The sequence below is a fragment of the Tuber melanosporum genome (genome assembly GCF_000151645.1).
Source record: "Tuber melanosporum whole genome shotgun sequence assembly, scaffold_130, strain Mel28".
Taxonomy (NCBI): Eukaryota; Fungi; Ascomycota; class Pezizomycetes; order Pezizales; family Tuberaceae; genus Tuber; species Tuber melanosporum.
Genome location: NW_003298787.1, coordinates 316,170 through 325,920, shown reverse-complemented (window position 1 = coordinate 325,920; position 9,751 = coordinate 316,170). Strand labels below are relative to the sequence as shown.

General features: G+C 48.4%; 2 protein-coding genes; both read right to left on the bottom strand.

The window, feature by feature from the left end:
• Positions 1-2,269: 2,269 nt before the first annotated feature.
• GSTUM_00002358001 (uncharacterized protein) lies at positions 2,270-4,025 on the bottom strand. XM_002836119.2 has 6 exons: positions 3,888-4,025; positions 3,738-3,804; positions 3,584-3,633; positions 3,238-3,504; positions 2,951-3,146; positions 2,270-2,868 (listed from the first exon to the last, which is right to left on the bottom strand). Exons 1-6 carry the CDS (start codon positions 3,925-3,927, stop codon positions 2,466-2,468), a joined length of 1,023 nt encoding a protein of 340 aa, XP_002836165.1. The 5' UTR covers positions 3,928-4,025; the 3' UTR covers positions 2,270-2,465.
• A 1,843-nt stretch (positions 4,026-5,868) lies between these two features.
• Positions 5,869-8,554, bottom strand: GSTUM_00002357001 (uncharacterized protein). XM_002836118.2 has 10 exons: positions 8,241-8,554; positions 8,036-8,144; positions 7,887-7,931; positions 7,671-7,746; positions 7,500-7,562; positions 7,274-7,396; positions 7,015-7,164; positions 6,556-6,881; positions 6,094-6,485; positions 5,869-6,036 (listed from the first exon to the last, which is right to left on the bottom strand). Exons 2-10 carry the CDS (start codon positions 8,079-8,081, stop codon positions 5,932-5,934), a joined length of 1,326 nt encoding a protein of 441 aa, XP_002836164.1. The 5' UTR covers positions 8,082-8,144; positions 8,241-8,554; the 3' UTR covers positions 5,869-5,931.
• Between the last annotated feature and the right edge of the window lie 1,197 nt (positions 8,555-9,751).

Here is a 9,751-nt window from a genome sequence, read left to right as displayed (position 1 = left end):
GCCGAGAACGAAAAGGGTATTCCCCAAATTTTATATCCACAACTGTCACGAGGGTGGGCGGAGGAGGGGTGGAGGGGTATGGAGAGACCAAGACCGTTCGACGTTGGGCGTCGTCAGCGCATCCGTGACGGCAAGAGCAAAGATCTGCACGGACAAAAGAGGTTGGAAGGGAACGGTGGTGGGGGAGTGGTTCGTTTTATTCATACCTCTTCCTGGGCTGAAATGCTTTAATCTTGTATGAGGGGCGGAGGGGGGCGGGATTTGTGTCTCTAGGAGAATACCGGTATAGTAACTCGAGGTGAGGTGGGTTAAGCTGTGAACCGGTGGATAGTCTATGGTACCGCACTGTGGTGGGGTGTGTGGGTGCATATTTTGGGAAAGTTGGGATGAATGGGCTGTGGGTTTTGGATGGCTGAGAGGGATCCCAGGGGAAATACCGGTAAAGGGAAAGGATCGAGATGGATGGTGTTTTGTATGCTTTCTTTCTTGGTGGATAGGTTACAGTGTGGTGGGGGAGTATGTAAAGCAAAGGATCATGAATAAAGCATTGGAAATTGGAAGCGAACGAGTGAGAGAGCATAACATGATCCACTCACCCTATGGTTCTGTTAACTGGTCACTGTGCTGTACTCGTACCGAGTACCGGCGCTTGGGGTGCCCAGTCCGGTAATAGTCTCCCTCGCCGGCGGGGAGTAAGTTGGCTCTGCCAAATCATATAATCATTCACACATCACGCGCCTATCTACCGCGGCTCCCAGTCCCATCGGACAGCGCGCTACCTACGCTACCATACCCGACTACTAGCGACGTTCTTCAGAACAAAGTATCGAGCTACCATAGAACACAAAAACTTTAGTCCAGCCCAGGGTAAAACTTTAGCGCTCGCTTTCATACCATTGATATTATCAGAGAGGAGGGGGGAGGGGGGGAGGGAACTTCCTTCGACCTCCAAGAAGGCCATAAAACTGCAAGTAAAGGCGAGGACATCTTTGCTTGGTGAGGGCACTCGTACTCCCAAGCGCCGAACCCTGTGATACCCTTCTGCGTCAGATACGATACCGGTATCATAACACCATAGGCGGTTCGGTTCACAACCTGTACCCCCAACCCCTTCCTGTCATACCTCCCCCCCCCTCCATGGATCGTTTGCGCTGCGGATAGATTAGATACCATAGGTGCCTAGCCTGGAGTGACCCCCCTCCGTTGAGGAGGGCAAGCCAATTTACGGCACTGTATCACATCTCTTCAAACATTTAAGGTTCCTACAGAGGATATAAGGTAGTCTCATTCCTCTTGTCTTGGCATATAACCCCGGTACTCCATAACTTGATACCCGGGAAGGCCTCTTTGACAAGTACCGTAGAGTACTAATCAAGATCTATGATACTGTACAACTACCGTACACTTACCGCCGGGAGCCCCCCCCCAAACAACATAATCAGGACAGTATACAGTAATTTATAACATACCCATCCACCAAACGGAACCCAAAACTCCACGGCACGACGTTCCCCGGAATTGTAACAGTTATGTATCCAACCACCACCTCGCCGGGACAATCTAAAAAGGAGAGGGACGCCCCGTCACTGCAGAAGCCTAATCCAACCGTCACAAGTATTGCACTTCACCTCCATACAGCGCACTACCGTATACTTGTATTCCCCAAGATGAGAAGAAGAAAAAGCAGGCAATATCTACAGTACTGTGCACGTATCACACAACCCAAGATAAACACCACAGAGTTGATCCTCCGCCTTTGGTCAAACCTCACTTTACTTACTTACCCACTTGCTTGCTCTTCTACTAATACTACTCCGGTTTCAACTCTTATGCATTGCATGTAGCACAAGTAACTTGGCTTGGCTTGGCTTATCTACCAGAGCACTACTCGTACTCGTACTTGGCTCTAGGACGCTGATCCTGGAAGGGTGGAAGGGAGGTGGAAATGACAATACCGGTATGGTATGAACGGGTGGCAGGCAGCGAGACTCCCCGGGATTAGTCATCCGACTTAGCTGTTAATTACGCATTTGATAAATCTCACTAGTGGGTATGGTCGTGGGCTCTGTCCCAGGCTAGACCCTTTGATAGGGTGCCGAGAACGATAGGGTAGCGAGAACCAACACTTCCCTTGGAGGAGATATGGTGCTTAACTTGAAAGAGAAGGGCTGACTCATCAGGGAGAGCCGGTGATTCTCCCTACCCTATCATTCTCGGCACCCTATCAAGTAGTCTATGCTATCCATCCATTCACAAGATTTTAATGAGGATTGGTGATAATGTAGGTGGATAGTTATTCTACGAGTACTGTACACAGCTAGGCATTCAAACGTAAAAGTGGCACACACCGACAACCCGGAAAAGCATGAAAGATATGAAAATTTGAAAAAAACCGAAAATGAAAAAAACTACTTTTTATAGCAAGAAAGTTAGCCCCAACAGCGAGACCAAGAAACCCACCCCAACTATCCCATCGCTACCGCAGCGACACACTTATGACCACCCATTAGCCGACCCCCGTACTCGGTAGCGCCGCCAAACCCACCACCCCCGAATGGTGTCCGCCCACCCTGATACGGAGTCTCGTAGCCGGCTCCACCGCCGCCCATTCCACCCATTGAATAATCCTGTCCGGGGCTCCTGACACCGTCGCCAAATCCATCACCAGTCTCATTCTTATTACTGAAGGTCTCGATCACGGCAGCGAGTTTCTCCTGGAGGTATTTTATACCCTGCTGGAGGATCTCGTCCGGCGGAAGGGATCCGGCAGACTCGATATCGAGGTAGAAGCGGGAGGGAACTGCATCATAGTTGAAAGGCTCACCCTCAATGGGAGGCTCCTCCCAGTCTGCATATTTGGATTTAGGCCTGTGCAATTTCTGGAGGTTAGCACTGAACCAAGATTACCAGAACAAACCTCGATAAAGTTAGGGAAAGCGAAGTGTCATACCATTCCTCCTTTGCATCTTCCTCATACCAGTAATCAATATGCCTAAGTTTATTCCAAGGATCGTACTCGAACCCAACGGCCGCCGTGGGAGCCCACTTGGCATGTTCCTTCGCAATTCCTTTCTTTGCGATACACTTCAACCGGAGCTCTTGCCCCTTGCGCAATTTGCAAATGACAGTTCCCTGCCCCTCAGGATCTAACCGCACCAACCCAAATTAGACCACAATCCCCCAACTCACCCCTCCTCCACTCACTGGTTCGGACAATTTTCCTTAAACAGAACATACCATTGATAACTGGACTGCCCAATTGCGCTCCCTCCGCAATGACCAAATCCCTCGCATACACCGTAACATTATCCTCACCAGTACACCTAGCATGCAACGACAGAGTAACCGAGCACCGTTCGCAGTACTGATCGCAGAAACAGTCGCGGGTGTAGATCAACTTGTCGTCGATGTTTGTCGAGTCGAGCGGGACCATTCCAAGCCTATGGCAGAGGAACTCATCGGGGATGACGGAGGTGTTTGTCTGAATTTCCACAATGTCGATTGCTACATTGAGAAACCCACCAACATTAGCCCCCAAGTGCACGAAGGAACGGATAAGTAGCGACTCGTTCCATAAACCTACCAATCGTGGGAATCTCTGCGAGCATAATACGGCGAAGGGCATTTGCGAAACTGCGAGATCCCGGGTCGGTTGGTTAGCATCGGGCGGGCGGAAAAGGATAGAGCAGGGGCGGAAGCAAAAGAAACAGGAACACAAAGAAAAAAAGGAAACGCACGCAAGATCGCAGTTAGAAAGCACTATCTGCGCATGCCTGCTGTCCGCCTCCTTGATGGTAATCTGAGCTGTACGAACGCAGCAAATTAGCCACAGACAGCACAAACACAAACCCACCTTAGCGTCGCGGAAAGAACTCAGGACAACATACGTCCGCGATCAGAACCGTAGATAGTATCATAGTCATCCATGTTTGCCGATTATCCAGTTATGCAGGGTAGAAAAAGAAAAAGAAAAACAGGGCTTGTGTTGTTTGGTTGGTGGTTTGGTGACGATGATAAAGACTGTCGTTGTGTGTGGCCAGGTGGAGGTCTTTGTCCAGATTTATTAAGCTCTGACTGAGGTTGACAGGGATAAATTTAGGTCCGAATTTTTGAGGCGGCTCAAAAAGAAAAAAAGGGTCTCCCCAACAACTGCCAAGCCATCAGTCTAAGGCAGACCAACCCCTAACCCTTCCACTCTCATTCGGTCACGAAAAATCACACGTAAATCTTGGCGTGCAACCGTGATTTTTCCATTTTCTCAAAAAAGAAGCAATTATCATAAAACCCTCCTCTCTCAAAGGACCAATTGGGTGCAACGTAGATCTTGCGTCATTAAAAATAGGGACAAGAAAAAAGTAAATACTACACGATAAGTAAATTAGGAAAGGAGAGGAAAAAGAAAAAGAAAGGAGAGAGAGATAGAGCAAAACACTGGATTTGGCTTCCAACGATGCGTGGCTCTCCCAATAAGCGACATGACCGACCAAGGCCAGTTGGTTGTCGATGCGATTATACTATCGTCATGATAATTCTTAGGACGGAGCGGAGGTGGTGGCGATACGATGGCATATTACAGGAAGAAGGGCGCGCCCGACGTAACAGAAGTCAGTCCAGAACGGGGGACAATTCCTCCCCTTCTGACCGACCCGATCACCGCCACCAATGTCCTCCCGAAAGATTCCGCAATCAAACCCCGCCAGACCAGATCAAACAATTTCTCAATCCAACCACACCCACAGCAGCTTCCCACCCTCCCCGACTCCTCCGACCTCTCCCGCCTCCAGATATCGAGTAGAAGAGTGTTCATTGTGACTTTATGAGTTATGAGCATACATCTAGATTGGCCAGCCAGCTAGCACAGCCCTCAACGTTTCAACTTATTATTACTGTACCTGTCCCGGGTGGGAAGTGCTCGAAACAGGGATAAGAAATATATGGCAAAAAATTATGTCTATCTGAGCGCCTCCCCGTCCCACGCACTAGATCTGTAACTTACCTAAAGTATTGGGCTCTCGCGGCCTATGGACACAATTTACAGCCTTCCCGCTGAGCACATATAATGGATCTGTACGAGTAGCAGTACCGGCAGGCTGTGTTACCCAGTTTAGTGATCGGTCCGTTGTGGGCTTTGTCAGTCTCGATCACTACACACGTACTTACTCACCTACCTGCCCAAGCTACGCGTACGTTACCACTTCACTCGCTGTGGAGCGCAGCCTTGTATTGATGCGGGGTAATATAAGAGTGAGGATGATCAAGTTTATTTGCTTTTGGTATCAGCCATTATAGCGCATAACTCCTTGCAGAAGGTCGGATCATGGAGCCTCACTCGGTAGCGATCGCCCCCCCCGGCATCCTCTAGGAGTAGCTGATAAGGGATTTCACCTTAAGCGGCGCCGCCAGGGCTGGAGGAACGCGCCGATGCGTGTTCACAGCCTGGCTCACGGGCATGTATGACACAGTGACTTCTCTTGTCACTGCAGAAAAAGAGAAAACGATGTCCGAAACCTACCTAACGCTCACAGTTGTGCTCCGCGTCCCCAGATTCTTGAAAAATTAGTGCTCTTAGTAGCCTGCTCGGAGGCATTTCGTTTGAATTCAGCCTATCACAGAAAAGGAGTCATCAAGCAGCGGCACATGAGACTATGAAGTAATCTATCACTAGGTTACAATGATTGCAAGAAATCTTAACGCACTCAAACAACACCCCGATTGGCATCCCAAATCCCTGAGTCCTCCCACATTGGCACGTAGTATCATAAGAATCCTATTGTTAGTAGCTTTGAGGTCGTGACAATGGCTACCTAGGGCAACAGTGTACAATAGTGTTTTTGGAGATCTCGAGTTAGTCGATCTATTGCTGGATACAAACCAAAAACCGATACAGCAATCAACCCTGCGAACTTTTACACCTGCCTTGTTCTGTATACCTCACACAATGGACAGGACCATTGACTTTGCAACATCCGGGCCAACTGTAGCTAGAACCTCAGTACCTACATCTATGTAGGTAGCTAGATCTAACTCCTCGAGCTCCTAGGATAAATTTCTATTAGATACTATAAGGCCTGGATCGAGGATAAGAAGCTTTACCTTTGTAGTTATCTTCGAGTCTCCCAGCTGGAATTTGAGGGTTCGAACATCGAAGTCCTCGATTTCTTGTTTTGTCATTATCCCGGGCATTTTTGTGCTGAAAACAAACCCTGGGGGAACTTCTTCTTCGTCCTCTTCTTCGCTTTCATCCTGACCTCCTGCCTCAGTCATGTCCCCCGATGGGGTCGAGCCAGGAGCCTTCTCAGGAATGTCATCCCCCCCCGTGGCCCCATGAGAGCGAATTGTTGACGCTCCAACATACCCATGCTTGTCCAGCAATCTCTCCAAGTTTTTATCGAACAAATTCCAAGCATATGTCTCTGGATCTAAAAGGTGGCACGGCCCATACTCCCTCTTGTACCACATTTTCGGGCAACTATGAATGTAGAAGCCTAGTTTGCAAATAAAATCAGATTCCGGGTCACAGATTTTAAATATCAGGGCAAACGAGGCATTATATACCCATGTAGTAGTACTGGTAACCTCCCTCTCTGGCCAGGGCGGCCTCCCGACAAGCACTCAGCTTTCCAAAACCCCATGCGCGGTAGTCTCCGTGGTACATGAAATACACACCGCTTACACAGTGCGGAAGCAAATCCAAAACACCCATTGCGACCAACCGACCATCAACGCGATAACATTGATGATAGGATCCCAGCCTCATTCCGGAGGGTGTGGTAGTGCTCATGATAGGTGACCTGCAGAGAAAGTTCACGAAACCACTTCGAGTGATTTGCCAGGCGGGCTCCTGGTGAACAGTTCGTTGGTAGTTCTCATATAACTCATATCTCCAAATAATGTTAGAAACGAGGAAATAGAGTAAAAGCAAACATAGCCATCTTAAGGAAGGATAAGGCTAGCTAGGGGTGGGTCCAGCATGATCCCACCACCCCCACAAACAAGAAATAGCTTGACACTTACTTCTCCTCGGTAAAGACCGTTGACTCTAGTTCAACTTCGAACTTGTGGGCAGGCTCTGGGGGAATTCTCTTCAGCCCCTGAAGGGTAGAATATTCTGGTCCATGCACAGTCTCAATGAGGTTAAATTCCGATTGTTGCCTCCTTTTTTCCCTGCGAATGGATAAATTGCTGTCAGCAACCATAAAACTAAAATGTATCGGACGAATTCAACACATAGGGCTCTTCATTCTGGCGAATGTCTTTCTTTCTTTCAACATACTCTTTAGACTTTGGATATCTCTTCGCACATTCTTGAATATAACCTTCACCGAGGATATATCTCGACCATTTATGAAGGGTTTGGCGCTGGTCTCTGGAAGTTTTAATTGTGGTAGCATCTACTCTGCAACATCCAGCCTTGTTAAGAATCCTACATACAACGCAAGCATCGTGCGAATTGGGTTTTGGAAGCAGAGCTGTTTTTCTGCATCCCCAGTGACACTTACCGAATAGTGTACTGTGGACAACAACTAAGCGTCATATGCGGCTTATACAACAAAGTACCGCTCCTACGGGAATAAACATTATTTTTCATCAGCAAAACGTCCCGGATAAGGTAATATTTGCTTCACAATCCTTTATAGGTAATATGAAAGCAAGGCTGGGAATCCCCCCACCGTCTCCAGCCACGGTCAAGGAGTGTTTGGTAATCGGTAACAGTCAAATCATAAGACCTAAGGTAGAAGGAACAGCCTAAAGACCTTGTCAATTCAGCCCACTCTCACACTGAACCAAACACCCTATAGCAGCAAGAGCCGCAAACGTGTTGGACATTTGCGGCAAGGGACGAAGTGGGAGGTGGGGCGCGAGAAAAGCGTGGGAGGGATAATTACTTGTGGATTTCGTGCAGTAGCCGCATCTGCCATTTCTCGTAGAGCCTAAGAGAAGAAGCGGGAACAACGACCGTAAGCCAAACATCCATTATGGACCGCAAGAGGCACGGGGTAGAACGATTCGACAAGAGCAGAGAATATTTACACACCCATGTACGAGATGAGGGTAGCAGGATTGTGTGCGTCGTTTGACATTGCATACGCTGGTGCCTTTCACTATGAAGTGGGGGGGCTTAGCTTCCGATTTGTCGCGGAGCACTGGATGTAAATCAATTGGATTGGATAAGAAAGAGTATAGGCGGGCGCAATTTCTGAGAGGTGATTTAAAAGAGATGGAGTTGGGGAGGGACAGACGAGTCAAAATCAGCAGACAGCAGGAGGTTTGCAAAAAAAAAAAAAACAGGTCAGTCAAAAGTGAGCTGCGTGATGAGTAAGAGAGGGAAGATGAGGAGTGTGAATGAAGAGAGGAAGGTGGTGAGGATGAGAGTGGGAGAGGTTATTCCCACGAGGAAGGCCAGTTGCCTAGATGACGAACGATATGAGGAATCTACTCGAGTAGTATGATACGGACGACAGGATATGCAGTACAGTACGTGCTTTCTGCAGGAAGAGGGCGAGAATAATGATGAGATAAATAACAAAAGAAGATAGGAGGGCTTCGCTGTTTTGTATGATACTATGCTGCGAGGTATCGAGGTGGAAAGGGGGAAGGGGGAAGGGGGAAGGGGGAAGGGGAAAAGAAGAAAAGAAAAGGAAGGAAAAAGGAAAGCAGACAAGAGAAAAGAGGCAGCTGAGGATAGATGTTTACAGGCTGGATGTACGATATTATTGTAGGGTATGTAGTATATTAGGTATGAGGATCGAAAATGAGGCTTTGCACAATTATGAGAGCACCATAATTATCATGAGCTTCTACGAGTATAAACCACTACACTTTGCACGTTTTGCAACCCTCAGCTATCATCCCAATCACCCATGTACCGCTTTCTCTTTTACTACCTTACAGCGAAGATTCCCTCCAGTCTTCGAATTATTGTCGAATCAGCGGCCTTGATATCTCGAGTCCTCATGGGAAAAGGTTACACCTAAAAGACAAAGTCGGTCGGTTACATACCGTACCGTATGTTAGAATACACGTCCAGCACGCACAGGCGTACTGCGTACAAAAGGCTATTGTATTACACATAAAAGCACACTCACAGTATCCAATTTCCCCAGAGGAGACAGAATATACCGGTTGGTGGGCTGTGGCGTTGGAACAGAGAGGAATAGAAGTGGAAAGGTCTCCTCCCTCCCCGATGCCTTCGCGGTGTCAGGGGACGAGATTAGTCTACAGTGAGGACAGTAAAAAAAGAAACAAAGAAACAACTTTCTCTAATGTCTTGTCGTTGCTGCGTCGCGTGGCCCCGTTTGTCGAAGGGGGAGCGAAAGAACTACCGCTGTTCACCCCGCGATGCCCCTCGCCTTCGTGTGGTAGATACGAGTAGACTTAGCTTGGCTGCCCCTCTTTCTCTCGCATCACCACTCCGAATTCGTTTGCCTCCCAGCTCCCAACACATCCATGATCTATCCATTTTCGCTCTGTCAATCCCCAATCCCTTTCACACACCCTCCCTCCCTCGAGCCTCCTGCCAGATCTCCCACCCCTGTATATTCTGCTCCTCATTACATGAGCCCCCATTCCAACCATATCTCGGGATGTTGCTCCCATCATCGTTCGTTCCTCTTGTAGAGTAGTCTAATTGGGAGTTGATGCTCGAGTCCACCCTAACGGGTGCGTGAACAGCGGTGAAATAATGAAAGCAGTTCCGGCCACTTTACTGACCATGCGGCTGCGGATCCCTGGATCCCAGAGAAGCGAAGCG

Coding starts and splice junctions, on each gene's coding strand:
- GSTUM_00002358001 (XM_002836119.2), bottom strand. CDS start 3,927: ATGGATGACTATGATACTATCTACGGTTCTGATCGCGGAC. Junction 3,505..3,583: donor CGCAGAGATTCCCACGATTG/GTAGGTTTATGG, acceptor TTCTCAATGTAG/CAATCGACATTGTGGAAATT. Junction 3,147..3,237: donor GGGCAGTCCAGTTATCAATG/GTATGTTCTGTT, acceptor TGGTGCGGTTAG/ATCCTGAGGGGCAGGGAACT.
- GSTUM_00002357001 (XM_002836118.2), bottom strand. CDS start 8,081: ATGTCAAACGACGCACACAATCCTGCTACCCTCATCTCGTACATGG. Junction 7,747..7,886: donor CTACTGCACGAAATCCACAA/GTAATTATCCCT, acceptor CAAGGTCTTTAG/GCTGTTCCTTCTACCTTAGG. Junction 7,563..7,670: donor CTTGACCGTGGCTGGAGACG/GTGGGGGGATTC, acceptor TTATTCCCGTAG/GAGCGGTACTTTGTTGTATA.